Source organism: Manduca sexta, chromosome 11, assembly GCF_014839805.1.
Source record: "Manduca sexta isolate Smith_Timp_Sample1 chromosome 11, JHU_Msex_v1.0, whole genome shotgun sequence".
In the NCBI taxonomy this organism is placed as follows: domain Eukaryota; kingdom Metazoa; phylum Arthropoda; class Insecta; order Lepidoptera; family Sphingidae; genus Manduca; species Manduca sexta.
In genome coordinates, this window is record NC_051125.1 from 8,858,750 (window position 1) to 8,876,256 (window position 17,507).

At 33.3% G+C, this 17,507-nt stretch overlaps 2 protein-coding genes across 5 annotated transcripts in view; both read left to right on the plus strand.

Moving 5' to 3' along the window:
• The window catches only part of LOC115452434 (dopamine N-acetyltransferase), a 93,016-nt gene extending 81,995 nt beyond the window's left edge, over window positions 1–11,021 (plus strand). For all 3 annotated transcript variants that reach the window (XM_037437444.1, XM_030180977.2, XM_030180985.2), the window contains exons 5-6: window positions 7,786–7,970; window positions 9,803–11,021. In XM_037437444.1, coding sequence (XP_037293341.1) covers window positions 7,786–7,969 — 184 coding nt within the window. In that variant the 3' untranslated portion in view covers window position 7,970; window positions 9,803–11,021. The remainder of the gene's footprint in view (window positions 1–7,785; window positions 7,971–9,802) is intronic.
• A 2,323-nt stretch (window positions 11,022–13,344) lies between these two features.
• Window positions 13,345–17,117, plus strand: LOC115452451 (dopamine N-acetyltransferase). Of its 2 annotated transcripts, XM_030180996.2 has the most exons (5): window positions 13,345–13,532; window positions 14,357–14,447; window positions 15,583–15,760; window positions 16,398–16,606; window positions 16,889–17,117. In XM_030180996.2, exons 2-5 carry the CDS (start codon window positions 14,374–14,376, stop codon window positions 17,094–17,096), a joined length of 669 nt encoding a protein of 222 aa, XP_030036856.2. In that variant the 5' UTR covers window positions 13,345–13,532; window positions 14,357–14,373; the 3' UTR covers window positions 17,097–17,117. The 2 variants fall into 2 exon arrangements, with proteins under 2 accessions (XP_030036856.2, XP_037293342.1); XM_037437445.1 differs by lacking the exon at window positions 13,345–13,532 and having other exon boundaries at window positions 14,286–14,447.
• Window positions 17,118–17,507: the final 390 nt, after the last annotated feature.

Here is a 17,507-nt window from a genome sequence, read left to right on the forward strand (position 1 = left end):
AATTATTATTTTATTATTTTAATAATTACACAAAAAAAATGCTTAGAAAGGTCTAGACTTAATTTTCTTTCTATTCAATTCTTAACGTTACATTCAAAAGGCAATAAAGACGACCCCGCACTAGTCCGTTTACAAAAGGAGTATAGTCGCAAAAGAAAAAAGAAACTAAATAAAACAAAAGCTAAGTGATAAATATCATTTACAGGGTAAATCAAATTAATAACCACCATTTTCAATAAACGAGCCTAATCGCTTTTTGCGATCTATCTCAAAATGGACCAATCAAAACATTTTTTTTTGATATGCTTATAATAACTTATTTGATTAGTTTATTCTTAGAATCGGATTGAAGATGAGATCTTTTATTAAGAACGGCTGTATATTGGCAACATGATCTAAGATTGTAAATCTTAAGTCAATGTTAAACCTTATAAAAAAAAGAACGCGCCTGTACCTATAATGTTTTTGTGCATCTAATATGAGCATTAAATTTTCATTATGTAGGTAGGTTTCTAGAATATAATGGAATGGAACAGGGCCGGCTTTGGCTACTGAGACAAAAAACAATAAAAATATTTTTTTCCCACGACGTAAATAATAAACTAAAATGAACTCCGTTTTAATTTACCTAAACTTATTTGTTAACACTATTTTAGATAGTCAAAACTTCAATATCTAGCATTATAGAATAATAGCGTTATTCTTGGCATCCGATTTATTAAGGGATCGGTTGGTTTATTATACTTAAAGCTACTTCCTCATATTGTGGATTTTAATTCTTATTCACCAGCATTTTGGTGCATTTTCTTTAGACTAATAGACGCCTCATAACACACCCGGTGACTGGATAAATAATATGACTCATAAGTATAAACGCAGTGAATTAAAGTACAAAGACCTGCCCTAATCTGATACTGTATGTCACGCGCTTACAAAAACCTTGATTGACTCCTTGATAGGAGGAACAAGTCTACATTTAAATTGACAATAATAGCGACTATAATTTATTTAGCTGGTGTTAAGATATTTGTATCCGTCCAGATAGAGACCACAGAACAAAGTGTGAAAACCGCCATTGCATTTTTTTATACGAGCATGATTAAATCACCTCACTGCAACTGATGGTAAGCGGAATGGAGTCCAATAGAATATCGACTGACGAGAGATGATTACCCCTCGACAGTCGACACAATTATGCCGGCCTGTAGGAACCGGATATACACAGGCTGATCCTGAAACCGGACACACGTGGGCCACTATGGCGGGTTTTAACACCTTGTGGATATAAACTATATACTACCACCAGTCCACCATATATACTTATGTCTACGTAAGTGTGTCGCGTTCCGGGTTGCATTTGTGTATATCCGGATTTGAAGATACCAGCATAATTATGACGATTGGCGAGAGATAACCATCACTCGTCAGTCGATCTCAGGTACAATGTTTAATTGGCTCATAGACTCGAATCAAACTAGTAAACAATCATTAGCGACATTTAATTTCAACCAGGACAGACGTAAAATTATTTAGCGTGACTACATTTAAAGAGATAATACGATAATTGTTGGACAAAAACACCTAATTGCTATGAAAATGGGGGGATAATAGTGGTTTAATTTTAAGACGTGTTTCTTTGTTTTTTTTTCGATGCGCCGGGCATGCGACCAACATTGTAATTCGAATGGAACGTGCCAGAATCTGTAATTGTGTAGCTACGGTCAAGGCGTGATGATTACTAACCGGGAATCTTAACACGAAGGCTTTAAGTCCGTGATCAAGGTATTAGATAAGTAGCCCGGACTCTTAACACGTATGAATTAAATTATAGCTTATATCCTGAACCATTTCTAAATTAAATATTTAGATCGATAGGAAAATAGCTCTGCCGAAAAGTCAGATTTACATGTAACAGAACAACGGGCATTCGCCATTTAAATTTTTTATCGAACCACACTTCGAACACGGCGCTCGATATTTTATAACTACGTGATTTCAAAAACCAACGAGCGTATGGGTGTAACATTTTATCGAGCAAAGGCAAGAGCGCGGGCAACGCGGTGTAACACGAGGAATAATGCAGAAGCTACTTGTAGAAACTCACTCGGTAATGTTGCATTTGTTTTGCATTAGCAGTTTTTAGTCTATTTTCCATACGTCTCGCAGGAATGGTACAAGGAAATACTTATGACAATTTTGATTTTGCCAGTATCGTACCATTCATAAAACGTTGCATTCAATATAATATTCTAGTCTATATTCATCTTATTATTCAATACTCATGTTCCATGGAGACTTAGGTTATTTTATTATGATATTTTAGCATTTTTATGCTAATTCAATACTTATTCTAAGTTCATAGAAAAATGGTTTTGTGTGCAGCGTTGCCAAAGGTTTTTTCCGAACAACCTTTATGAATAGTTTTTAAATCCTATCCAAGAATCACCAGCAGCTATTAGTCATTGCTATGTATAGAGATAGTGCGAATACTCCCCTGTTTCTGTATGATAATTCTTGGTAATATCCAAGAATTTATTGATGGGGTCTGATGACGTAAATTCCTCAGAACATACAATATATTAAGACAAGACGCAGAATATTTCAATAAACGCTCCAAGAAAGTCGTAATTAAACATGAAGCACGATACGTTGCCAGGGATAGACAACCTTTTACTTTTAGAATACAATATTTTCAAATAAATATATATTTTCAGGCCACGTTAAAATTATAACCTAAAATTGTTTTTAACAAAAAAACATCGTGAGTCAGTTTCTTAGAATTTGATATATTAAAGTCATTGCATCGAATAACTGTAGCAAACAAATTTCAAAGTTCAAAAATCAATCTTTTTATCGTCGTTTATGCCTCGTGCCAAAGGTTCGCGATCCCTATATTATGTCACACGTTATGCCCTTGCTATATTGCGTTGTATGCCGTAATGGCGTTGAGACAATTGCATAAGACACGCGTCTCCATTGAGATTGAATTTGCTCGACCCGCTTCATTACTTGTTTATTAAGATGCATAAGATGACTTATTTTATCGCTTAGAGGACATATTCTATTTAAATAAAAAAATAATAAAACGCTTTTTAATGCCCCGGAAGAAACACAAAAATATACATTTGATTACTTTTATCTACTTCAATATCTATCTGTCTATTAAATTATCTTTTTTCCGCAATTATTACAAAAAGAGTCTGCTAATTTTGTTACGATAATACAGCGTTTCCCAAACCATTTGTGGTCCCATCAGAGTGTAGCGAGGGAATATTGGATAGCCGGTAAAAAATAGAACAATACTTCGACTGGCCGGGTCATTAATAATTATGAATAACGAATAAATGTATATAAAATTCTTATTGAAACAGCATTCCTTATATGTAATTTGGTATTAAAAATTACATTATTACCTGAGAAGTTCTCTACAAAAATTTTGAGGGTATGTTAAGCCTACCAATCCGCACTAGGCCAGCGTGGTGGACTAAGGCCTAATCCGTCTCAGTAGTAGAGGAGGCCTGATATTAATACTATTACAGGCAAAAGTGAGAGTGGAATTTGGAAGTTTTTTTTTAGGTAACTCGCGGCCTTCCAACTTTGGGACCCACTATGTAATAACATTACAAAATATTAAAATATACGACTAACACAACAACTATAAATCATCTAATTTTAGAATGTGAATCGTGTCATAAATATTCGTAGTAACAGGTTAGTAAAACAATGACCTTAACGTAGGCAAAGTAACTGTTATTAAAAAAAACACTCTTGCTTTCATTAAGTACCAAAACCGGTAGAGGACAAATCGTCTCACGATTAGATAAAAAAACAGGAAAGTGGAATAGGCATGAATAATTAATGTATTTAAATTTACCTTTGATAACGATGTAAACAGAAATAATCATTACTGTTACACTTTACGATCATCTGAGATGTTGCCACGGCAAAATGACCCCTCTGTACCTGATGGTAAGTGGAGTGATCTAATAGAAAGTTAGACTGACGAGAGATTACCCCTCTGCAGTCTATACAATTATGCCGGCCTGTTGCAACCGGATATATACAGGCTGATCCTGGAACGCGATACAGTTACTTGGGCCACTATGGTTTTAACACCGTACGGTGGTTGCTATCTGGGCGGATATAAAATGTATCCTACCACCAGTAAAATGTGTTTTAATATTATAGTCATGATTATTCTAATTGTTATCGCTATGTGTACGAGTGTCCTCCATTTTTATTTTTTGTATAAGCACTATCTTTGTCCCTATTGATCAATCCGTAAATTATGTACGTATTTTACTGGTGGTAGGTGTCTCATATGTGTGAGTCCGCCTGGGTAGGTACCACCGCAAAGTCTATTTTTGCCGCCAAGCAGCAGTGTCTAGTCACTGTTGTGGGAACAACCGGAAGGTTTGAAGGACATTGTAGGCAGTGTAACTACTGGACATAATGAGACTTAACATCTCATGTCTCAGGATGGCGAGCGCAGTGGAATATCAAACAATACTTTGATATTCAAGGTTGGATGGTGTTTCTACTGTTTATGGGCGATCATATTACTTACCATCAAGAGAACGACAAGGTCGTCTCGTCATTCAAAGCACTAAAAAAAATTTAGAAAATTATTTCTTCGAAAAGCGGTACACTACGAACACGTCATTGCCTTTACAGTAAATGTATTAGAAATTTGCTAATATTCGACGATATATGACATAATATACCTAATGTGAAGGAGCATTAAGCAAGTTATTGATTATGCACGAAACTGTACAAACAATAACAAAATCAAAAATACATAAAAATTAATGATTATGACATTTACATAATCTATACTATTATATAAAGCTGAAGAATTTGTTTGTTTATTTGCACGCGCTAATCTCAGGAACTACTGCTTCGAACAAAAAATCTTTTAGTGTTAGATAGCCCTTTGTTCGTGGAAGGATATAGGCTATACATCATCACGCTATGACCAATAGGAGCAGAGCAGTAATGAAAAATGTTGCAAAAACGGGGAAAATTTATTACTTTTGAAATTTTTCGTTGCCTGCGCTGCGTAAACGGTTAGTTTCTAACCTGGGAAAATATATAGCGTGACTTTTATAACGGAAATCTTTATCTCGGAAAACCTTTCTTACGCAGGCGGAGCCGCGCGCAAAAGCTAATAACATAATATAAAGAACTAAAAAAGATAAATAAAATGACCTTGTGTGCGGTTGTCGCTATCCGGGTAGATACAAGCTTCTTACCACCAGCAATAATGAACCTACACCCTCCTGTTCTGCGAGTGACGTGATTCCACGGAGTCATGTTCCGGACCTAACCATCCCTACATAATTACAATCGGCAATCACAGCCACGATGATCATTATCGGGTCATCCGCACTGATGTCGTTCGTTTAATAAGAATTAATATTCATCAGCAGGTCATCAATCTGCACTTCCTAGTCATACGTGGAGTAAATTTTCCGTAATTACTACACTTGAACGTAAATAACACATCGACAGCCTTGGTGTGATAAGGATAAAGTCGAAAATACTATGTCATGTAGATTTTAGATTATCTAATTCGATGTATTGTACACGTAAATATTAAAGACGGATCTAGAGAATAAATAAAAATTACATGAAAATTTGCTGATAAATTTAGGTAAAATAATAATTACTACAAATATGCTTCTATAAGTCAGAATTATATACTTATAGTATTTGAAGAAATTTTGTAATCGCCACATGGTAAAAACGACTCACTATCTCCCTCATACACATTACATTATAATGGCTGTGACGTCATTTAGGCACTTGTGCATCCTTTACCTATCTTTTGACAATTTGAGGATTAAAAAGGTTATAAGAAATTTCTTGAAGTAATTGTATTCAATATATTTTATATTTTAAATGTCGCGACTGATCAAAATAAGTATTAATATTAAGTCTAATATCCTATAAGGATGTCTAACGGCATGGTTTAATAATGCACGTCTTAAGTATACAATCCAGTGTGATGCAATTTTTAATTAAAGACTAGCTATAACCACATGCGTTGCAATGCCACGTAAAGTATAAAGAAATAAGGAGTATAAGATGTAAAGTATGATAAATGAAATATGTCAAAGTAATATTAAAGCATTTGTACTAAGTATGTACAAAAATGTTCATTTAAATATTTATTTTTTTCAAAGAAATCATAAAGTTTTATTAAAAACGAAGAAATAATATATTCATTTATAATTTATATATAGATATTTCGGGCCAGGAACCGTCGCGAGCGTTACCAGGAAACACTACCAAAGTTCCATCATATTCAGATTAATAGATTCGAAACGCATAGAGAGGAACATACAAACATTGATTTTTATATATATTTATAATAACGTATTCCCTTTAAAAAAAATTTATTTGTTATTTCTTTAACTAGTTATTGTTAGGTATATAACAATAACTAGTTAAAGAATTCATTCTCGTTACATTGCTTGTGACGTGAAGATCATTCTTGTCATGTCTTAGTGTCAAATTAACGTTACGTCTCTTTGTGCGTGTATGTTATTCATAGCGTGAAGGTTTTTTAACCCATATTACGTTAACCATGTTTTCCATACGTGCAACAATGTAACTTCATTGTTCTAGATAAAATCAACTATACATTACTAAGAACTAAAAAAAATATCACCCAAAAACACATATTATTCGATTAAGCAAGAACGAAATCTTTTCTTAGCATTTCTAATGTAAATAAAGAAATTTTCAAAGACCAAAATAAACTAAAAATTATATAGATATTTATAAGTTTACTTTGGGAATGTAACATCGTCGATGAAGTCTACAAGTTATTATATTTGATATGTTGTTACTAAACATTTGATACATTAAAATTAAACTATTTTTCGGATTTTATTACGTTTTGAAGAATTTGCAGTCGTCGTGGTCACGGGAGGAGTTTAATTTAAAGGTCTAAAATTCGCATAAACATAAAAAATCAATATACATATACCTATAATATTAAGATATTATATAAAACATTTCAATCCTGCATTATAAGTGTTAAACGTTCCGCTAGTTAAACAAAACCTGTATCTCAATTACAATACACAATAAATAGCGTAGAAACAGGGTTAAATAACACGTACACAATTATGAATAAATCAGTATCTTTACGATTGAAATAAAATGTTCACTTAACTACCTTATTGAAATGTATACTTCTTTTTTAATTATAGATCGTGATTTTAATCGTCGACAAGACAAATTATAACAAATTAATGTGTTATAAATTGATAGTGGAATGGGGATTACGTCAATTATCTTGCAGGTTTTAGGTGGCGGATGCGAAATTGTGAAACCGTTTCACGTTGCCATGAATTACACACTATAATAGATAACATTTATAGAAACCTAGTCTTATAAAAGTGTCAAAAGAATATGCAAAGGTATAAAATTAGATCTCGCCATCATCATTCTATAACATCATGAGACTTAACCGATGTGTTTATAATAATGTATAATCACATCGGTTAAGTCTCATGATGTTATAGAACTCTTATTGATAGAAGAAAACGAACTTCTTGTAAACAACGAAGTTTTAGATAACATGACGAAAACATTTTTTTATTCGTCCACAAAAGTAACACGGCAAAGTTTTCAAGACAATTTAAAGAACGAACTAATATAATGGCTCGAGTTTGGAAAATAAAATATCCTTCATTGCTAAATCAGAAGCACAATAAATATAAGAATATTTCCTCCCAAACCATCGGAAGACTATAAAATGCTTTTTAATTCCAGACGCATAGCAAAAGCGATCGGCGCAGGCGCACTTCGCATGGACACCACATCGGCTTTCTCCGCAGCAGCGGCTGAGAGGCTCGGCTATAAGATGATCTACAGGACTCAATACGCCGACCTGCCGTTCGCGCCACAACCGGACCCGCCACACCTCCACGCTAGTGTCTACATTAAGGAGCTATAAAGTGAGTAAATGATCTGTGGCTTATCTTCATTTTATACGGGTAAGATCCAGATTGTAGACAGATAAAAGATTACCCCTCGCCGGTCACCACAATTATGCTGACCTGTTTGAAACTGGACATACTCAGGCTAATCCCGCCACAGGCACGTTCTTGAGATCAAATTACAAATGTAGAGCAAAATATAAAGTGAAAAATCAGAGTACAAGTTCTTCATGTACCTGTACTCTGTTTTAAGTGGCTGCTAGTACTTGAATGAGGAGAGTTGGAGATCAATTTAATGGTACATTATAGGAAAATCCCGTAGAGTATCCCCAGCTATGAATTATTTGATTACTTATCGAATTAATTACTGGTCGTCTATTTCATAAAAAAAAATGTTTACTTGGCAATTTCTTTATTTAACAAGCTTTCCCAATAATAACGCCTTTCAGCCTAAAAACGTTCTTGAATCGAATGCAATACACTCAAAACCAGAATTAAATCAATTACAATCGTATCATAGTTTAATTGATGATTATCTGGCCAATCAAAACTAGAAACGAGAGTGAGGAACCTTGTATTAGAACCTTTCACGTAGTTAGGAAGTCTAGCAACGCAGATAGATCGGTCAAAGATAAATACGCAATATTCATCGTGAATCACGTACCAATGTAATTACCTTAACCCAGATAAACCACTAACACAGACTTCAAATACGATTGTGATAAAATAAAAGTATTGTCATTCGCTATAATCTATATTAATTATATTATTTTTTATGCTCCAAACTACGGATAAAAGCATGATTGATAAAACAAACTCAAATTGTTACGAAACTTTAAATAATTTCGCTGTAAAATATAGTACTAGAGGTAAATAGAGTTATATCTGTTCCGGGTTATAGAAATGTTCCTTATCAATAAGTATAATCATCAAGAAGTTAAGTGCACTTATTGATATAAGACTTATATGGTCTGGCATAAGAAAACTTATTGCGTGAACGCCTCTAAATTAAATTACGCTTGATATCATTATAAAATTAAATTATATACATGTTGAGTTTTTCTTACTTGTTACATTATAGCTATAAATTATAGTATTTTAATTATTATAATCGTAGTTTAAGTCTGCTGGAAAATTTAATAAATAATATTTAAATACAAATAAAAGTTGCAAAATACAGAACTAAATCTAGTACATTTCGCACATAATATATCTGCTTCAGAAATTACTGCGCATCTTGTCAATAATGTTATCAATGCACCTATATGCACTCGTGCGGCAATTACTTATTGCATAGTAGTACTGTTTACATTACATAACGGTGTCAGTTGCGTAGTTAATGATAAGATTGTTATCATTGTTTTCTCTGTTTTCAATTGCTGCTCGAAGGAAGAAATGGTGAATTTAGATTTGATTAAGAAACCTAAATATATCTTTTAACTTTTAGGCGAAATGTTTGGTAGTAGGAAAGTGAGTGGTAGAACTTTACCACTATTTTTGTAGATGAATTAGCCTGAGAGACGATAGAACACGGGAAACAGCTGCAATTTCCACGCCAATTGAAATAGTTAAGAGTAGATATAGAATACAAGACATTGCTTACTTGCCTTGTTTAGAAGATGTATTAATACCACTTATAAAAAACATTCCCGATTTAGTAAAATTTACACACGCGTTTTATCCCCAAAAGGGTAGACAGAGACGCAACTGGTACACTGATTTTTCGCCGTGCGAATTTCGTTCCATGATAGGAAGAGATTCATCGCCATACCGGGCATAAATTTCAGACTCCAGCCTGATACCGAGTCATTTGTTTAAATTGTACTAATCTTTAATTATTTTTGTTTCAGATATACAGTCCAGAAGAAGCCTGTGAATAATTAACTTTAAGACACGGAATAATTTAGTTTAATTTAATGCACATAATGTACCTGTGATAAATGTCAAGATATTGGCATTTGTTAAACGTGTTAACCAGTAACTTGTGCATCTAGTTGTAATGTTAGACCTAGATGCCTGTTATATTAGAGCTTGCGCACATTAAGGATATTTTGTCCAGTTTGCTTTTTTATTAAAAAAAAATATTGTCTTTTTTATTTATTTATTATAATTTGAAGATAATGGCTTTCTTAAGTCTTTTAAAAAATGATGAATGATTTTAGGTATAGTTTTAAATTTAACTAAAACAAATTGTTAATGTCTACCTAAAAATTATAGCGCGCAGTCTTTTTTTTTTTCAAAATGTGTGCAAGCTCTAAAAACAATTAAAAGTGTTTAATGTTATAACAATAAAGGATATATTTACGTTCACCGATAAGTCTCAATGGGAAGATGTAGTGACTAGTGTAGTTATTTGTGTCTTCTGTGTTAACAAATTGTAGATGTTTCAGCATAATTATTTCCCATGGAACATTAAAGTTTTAACAATATTAAAACTTTACACTTTAGTAATGAAATGTAAGATAATAATATGTAGCAGAAATTAGAATTGTTACTTTATAATTACCTATTTTGTCTCTTTTGATCGTAAAGATATAATCAGCAATAAGACGCTGTGAACTTAGATTGTTATTTCTTACGAAAAATCTGGAAATTTTAATTTACTCTAAAAGAGATTGCTGAGTTTCCAAAGTTTTAATGTAAATAATATCTGAATCTCATTACAAAGTTTTCAACTCCGTACCATCTTCCGGATAAATGCTCTCAAAGTAAACATTTTTCATAAGTTTATATTAATTAATTTATTAGTGTAATTACATTCCAGTTAAAATATTTTATGTGTATAACGCCTAACAAAAATCTTATAGCAATTATAACATTTACATTGTTGCTAGCACAAACGTATCAGGGTTCTTTTTTATAGTTCCTTATTTTTATGTAGTATTAGCAAGCTGTATTATTAAATGGATTCATGAATTATAATTTATTGGTATCTGTTATAAATTCCGCTTTGTGAAGAAGTCTACTTGTCGTCAATTTAACTGTAGACCGTAGTCAAAATGTTTCAGTATCGTGCAATGTAAACCTTAGATAAGGTAACGTTAATAAATATATATACGGAAATACAAATAATGTCTTATTTTAATCTTTGGCTTTTATCCACTCCATTAACAAGAGCCGTGAGACAAGAAACAAAAAAAAAATTGGAATTTAGCTTTAGCATGCCGCACCGCCTGCGTAGCATAAAGATTCTTGAATATTAAAATATGTAGTTTAAAACAATAAAGCAACGTTAATTTATTTATTTATTTGCACTTCACATACATAACATGTATATCGGCCGACTTAATGCCAAAGGCATTCTCTCCCAGGCAACCTAAGGTTGGTGCAGAGATAAATAATAATCACTAATCTATTCAAGCTTATTATTACCGAAAGATTCAATCCTAATAATAATAACCAAAGAAGCATGATAGCTTAGTTGACAATTGAACGGTCTGACGAGAATGTCTGATTTCAAGTTTTCGATTTCAATTCCAGGTTCAAATCCCAAGACACCCACCTCCAACTTTTCCGTCTCTATATTTAATCAATTATCATTCGTTTTAACGGTGAAGGAATTTCGAAGGTATGTAAAGTCTACCAACTTGCACTAGACCAGCATGGTGGATTAGGGACTAAATATACATAATATTTTGTTATTTGTATAGCAAGCAAAACAAATGCCGAATCAAGGCAGTCGATGAAAAGTGGCGCAAAACTTCCAATTTCGTTGCAGCTCTTAGCGAGTCAATACCAAAGTTAAGATGTCAAAAATATAGCGGCAATCTCACCGTTGCGTGGGCAGTAAACAAAATAGTATCTAAACGATTAATTTAGGCGCCTACCCTTTATTTTAAATTGGATTTTCAAATTTCGATTCTCATCATTGGTCCTTAGAGTTATTGTTTTTAAAACTACCCACTTTGGATCTTACATAGTTAATGTTACCATTAATGCCGTTTTAATAGATTTTTAATATAAATAAATAAGAATATAGAAGCTAAGATTATCGCACAGAACGTGCGCGTTGTAGACGAGATAAAAATTGCCAAACTGTAGCAAGCCATATATTTTACAGCTCACTGAAACTAAGATATACGCAAATAATGGTTTTGGTAATACATTTTGAGCCGTCTGTGATCCGGTGTGAGTGATTCTTAGGTATATAATAATTAAAAGATACCAGACATATATTATCCGAAGTTACAGTAAATTTATATGTTGAAAAATAAACTTGCTTTGTGTTATTTTTGAACAATTTACGTTAGGTAGGTGTTCTTTGATTTTTACTTCATGCTGTCCCCTTCGAACCTATTGCAAAAATACCTATAGAGCTACGTCTAAACCAACATTTAGACCAAGCTCCTTAAGAAAAGATAAAGGAACCGGCATTTGGATACCAGAAAGGAATCATTCTTCAAAGCACACTTATCAGTGGTGCCAAGTTTTACAACCATTAACACAAATATATTGTAAAAACAAAATCTTAAATAATGATTGTGATACAAACAAAAACAAAAGATCAACGACCGTAATGACAACACACTCCGTGTACTCATGTGTACAATGTTAAATTATATTAGGCCTAGTGTACATAAACAGTTATAAAAACAATGACACACACTGACACGATATGACGTTACTGTCAAAACATAATAATGAGAATTGAGGATCCCCAAGAACATTTATGTGCTGAGTAAATTATTTTTACAACCACTGGCTAAATAATATGATGCTTACAAGATTGACATCATAATTAGCAGTATTCCTTTGCGCAAAAAAACAAACAATGCGTATACAATTAAATTTCTTTAAATATTTGTAACATCCAGCTTATTGGAGAGTATATTGCGCGATAAACCAAGCCCAGCAGATAAAAAATGTCAACATTTGTTAAACACGTGTGCTAAAGCCACACACATACAAACCAAATGTAATTTTATTTATTCAGAGGACTGCATTCGGTAAACAACACAACTGCTATTGGACTAGTTATTTGTTAATATACCTATAATCGTATTTAAAACAGAAATATATAGGTAATAAATATCTTGACTACCACGCACCTGAATTCTATATTATAAATCCCAACTTTTACAGTATCATTTATCATATAATATATTATATTGTTAAATCCTGGCATCATACATGAAATTGCTTCTTGTGCTTCTAAATGGCCTTATCCCGCACGAAGAAGGGTTGAAGTAATACAGTTTTTCAAATATTTATTACAATTGATTTTCGGTAATTATAATAATTAACGCTGGTTGAACATAAACGCACATTCTGCTCTTTAACATGACCAATTCGTAATTCTTATCTCTGCATTTTTTTTTTATAAATCTATTATTATCAAAGGACCAAAAGCCCTATAGTGTAGATGAGCCTTTAAACATCGTATTTTTATCTTTCACCGTTATTATGTAAATGCACATGTCGTACCTACATCAGTTGCGCGTGAGCGTCCACTACGTTTCAACTTATCGATTTATCCTCAAAGTATTAAAAATTATAGTGATGTATTAAATATAGTAGAAATATAGTGTTCTATTTTTATTTAAAAGGCGTCGTGGCAATGATCTGTGTTTGATTAAGTAGGTGAGTACCGATATCAATTAATATAATCTTTATTTATGAGTCAAATGTATACGAAGGATTAATGATACAATGAAATTATTAACTATAAAATTATTTTGTAATAATATTGTTATAGCACATATTTGCTGATCGAAGTAGAGCACTGTGGATTGAAGTGTTGAACATTAATGATTAGATGGTTATTGTTAGTTCTAAATTTAAATAGCAGCGATATCAGTACTTCCGATACGAAAATATATATATTAGTAGAAAGTACTATAGTATTTCATAATATTTATTCCTATCAATATTGAATTTAAAAACACTCTCGAAAATATTGTTCTCCCACTTATTTAAATTATCCATCGAAAGCATCATTCTTTGGACCTCTAATTTCAAAACTTCATAATTAGACTTCCACCGCAACTGATCTCGTTATTGAAGTGTGTTTTCAATCTCAGCATTTCCTAATTGGATCGCGTTCAAAAACGTAAACACTTGAAGCGGTGAAACAAGAACTCGAGTACTAGTTTTCATTTACTTTGCATCCAATTAAATTTTACGTTTACCTAACAGGATGAGTTCATTTTCAATGAACTTTAATTAGTGCAGTATAAATTAGGAGAACGAAAACTGTTTCAGTTGCCGCGTAACAGTTTTTTCGAGAGCAGTTTTTAGTGTTTTAATTTGCGCGACAATAATTCACAGCCGGTGCGTGATTTCAAATTGCATTAAAATTTCCATAGCTTTGATAGACCTTTTTACTTTCTCTACATGAATCGAGTAGGTCGCGTATTGCAATGATTGACTTTTATGTATGGTAATTTTATTGTTTTTTCTGTCAGAAATCGAACTGCGAACAATGTCTCAACCTGGCTACACGATAGCACCGGTACAGAAAGAAGATGCCGATGATATCATGGATTTACTTAAAAGGTATAATACCCTTGACATTCTTACATTACCTTTGGATGTTAAGTACCTTTTGTCGTATTTTAAATGTTAAATGCTGAGTTTAAGATGTATGTCTATATATGCATATTTACAATAAGTAGTATTCATGACTATATTTACGCTGCTCACGTAATAATGTCAACCAACTCTTTAGGTTTTTTGTAAATTTCTCTACTGGGGAGGTTCAGGTGGTAAACTTAATCCGTTATATTGTGATATTTAAATTTAAAAAATTTAGCTTTATTTTCACCACAGTTTATTTCTACTGCAATATTTTTAGTAGCCAACAACTAAAATCAGCAATTTTAATCTGATTATTTCGGAAACAAAAGTTGATAACAGACACAGCTATATCGATTATAAATAACACTTAATAGATAATGGTATTGACGTAAACCATTTCAATTTATTTACCTCTGCTAAGGATCTTAGATTTATATCCATATGTACCTTCAAATACTTAAGCAAACACTTTACCTGCTTGACTACCGGTCAACAAGTATGACATAATATTCGCTCAGCAGTTACCGGTTTACCTTCTTATAGCAAAAAGTTCACAATGATAGCCACGCTGTAGACGTGTGTCTACAGAGGAATGGGTCAAGTCTACAGCGATCAACTAGCTCATAGAATATCAACGTAAAACAATATCCAAAATTATTATTTTTTACAAACTATTGTTCCACGAGGTGAGATTTCTGAAGAACCACATTCATGTGTTTCGGAGTTTGAGTCCTGGCAGTGTTACTTTAATGTTGCTTTGCTTAATACATATTACATATACTTCAGAAGAATGCGTTACCAGCTTTAAAATTGGCTGCTGGTTCCACAAAGACACTTTACGAGTAAGAGAATAAAAAAACTAACACACGCCATCATGGATTTACTATTTAGTCTGAAATGTATCCATAATTATATACAAATGCGAAAGTAACTCTGTCCTTTTGTCTGTTACGAGTTCACAGCTGGACTACTGATCCAATTGCGATGAAATTTTGGAATCAAGATAGATTGAGACCCTAGTAACGATATTGGCTACTTATATCACAGAAAAATATATAGCAGGACTTTTACAAACGATAGTTATTTAAAAAATAACATGTTCTTTTCTTTCCAGAACATTCTTCATAGACGAACCCCTCAACCAAGCAATTGGATTGTGCGAAAACGAAACCTGTACAGAATTAGAAGAATACTGCTCAGAGTCTATGCTAAAAGGCCTGTCGTTCAAAGCAATCGATGCTGATGGAAACATAATAGGTGTTATGATTAGTGGAGTATGCCCTTTAAAAGTAGTGAGTATTATATTCGCGATGGTGTCATCTTTGAATTAGTTTAGTCATCGTGGTCTACGGGCTTAGTCATTTAGCTGCAGATAGGTACAGCAAGGTCAAAGGAATGACTTGGGTACTAGACCCTTGTAAAAAGGCTGACATTCAAAACGGTTTGCTTTAGTGGATGTGTCAGAGGCTCGCGGTCTCTTAAATAAATCGCCCAGTTTTGCAACTGCCAGTCGTTATTTATTTGTATTTTATTAGGATTTTTAGGTAATATTCATCGTTAATCAAATAGGTACCTACTTAAATAGAATTAACTTTAACACATTCAATTTTGGAACCGCCAAATAAATCTACGATGCAACATCTGGAAAATCTCTGAGAAATCCACCACAAAGAAACAAAGAGTCTGTAGATACTTTTCGGCAATATTATTTCTGCCTCATGTGACTTGAGTCGAAGTCGAATAATATTATAAGTGGTGATATACATATAGATAGTATTATGAATCTAGCTATTAATTATAATTCTCTGTTAATAGTTTTATTAGGTTACATTTATTTGCAACTCATCAACTTTTCAATTTAAGTTTGTTTTTTCAAGTCTAAGTACTAACGCCATCTATCGCATTTATAACAAATCACACTGGTTTCAGGAAGACGACGACAACTTATTAAGCCAAGCTGAGAGGTGTCAAAATCCCAAATTCAAGAGGATATTGTACATACTAGCGCGAAGAGAAGAAGGTTCTAAACTACACGAACAATTTCCAGATGACGAGCATATTGTGGACGTAAAAGTGGCTGCCACGGATCCCAGTTGGAGACGGCGTGGGATTATGAAGGAACTTGTTAGGGTGACCGAGTAAGAACATTAGTCTATGAAAATATTTTTTTATCCTAATCTTGCGTGAATAACAGGGTCACTGCTACTTTTCATTCTTTCTTTTCATGCATTCCCGTCAGTTCCGGGTACTTTTGACCTGGCCTTTATTAAGGATATCAGATATACGACATTCCAAGGTTCAGTCGATCCCTACTGGCTCTTCCATCCCTATTCGCCTTGTAAACCCTCTTTGTCAGTCTCCTATCATCCATCCTCTCCAAATGTCCATGTCCATTTATAAATAATGTTTGTATATTACAGAAAAGCCACAAAACAGCGAGGTATCCGTCTACTCCGTATGGACACATCGAGTGCCTACTCCGCGATGTCTGCTGAGAGACTAGGCTTCACGTGTTATTACGACGCTTTATACAAAGATATTACCATGGATGGTCGACCTATCATAGTGCCAGAACCACCGCATGTGAACGATAGAGTCTACATAAAAACGTTGTTTGAAAAACCTTAATATATTGTTTACTGTCGAGAGTAATTTTGTTTTATTTTTAGGTAAACATCCCCGCCGCGCGCGCGCCCCCTCGGTTTGGCCATCTAGTGCCTCTTATATGGAACAAGGACTTGTAGTATCTTGAACAATTTCAAGAATAACTCGTTGTGTTTGTTCTTCTTTAGACATTGGATCCCTGAAAAGGTCGACGTTACGCAAGCGGCCTCTTGTAAAACCTACACCCAATTGTTTCTACAAACATATATTTACAAAAAAACCCTATCTCTTACCTTGTACCCTATCTCTTTTCTCCACCTTTTTTATTAATTCATAATTATATATATACTAGCTTTTGCTCGCGGCTCCGCCCGCGTTATAAAGTTTTTCAGGCTAAAGTTTTCCGTTATAAAAATAGTAGTTTCCCGGGAGCCT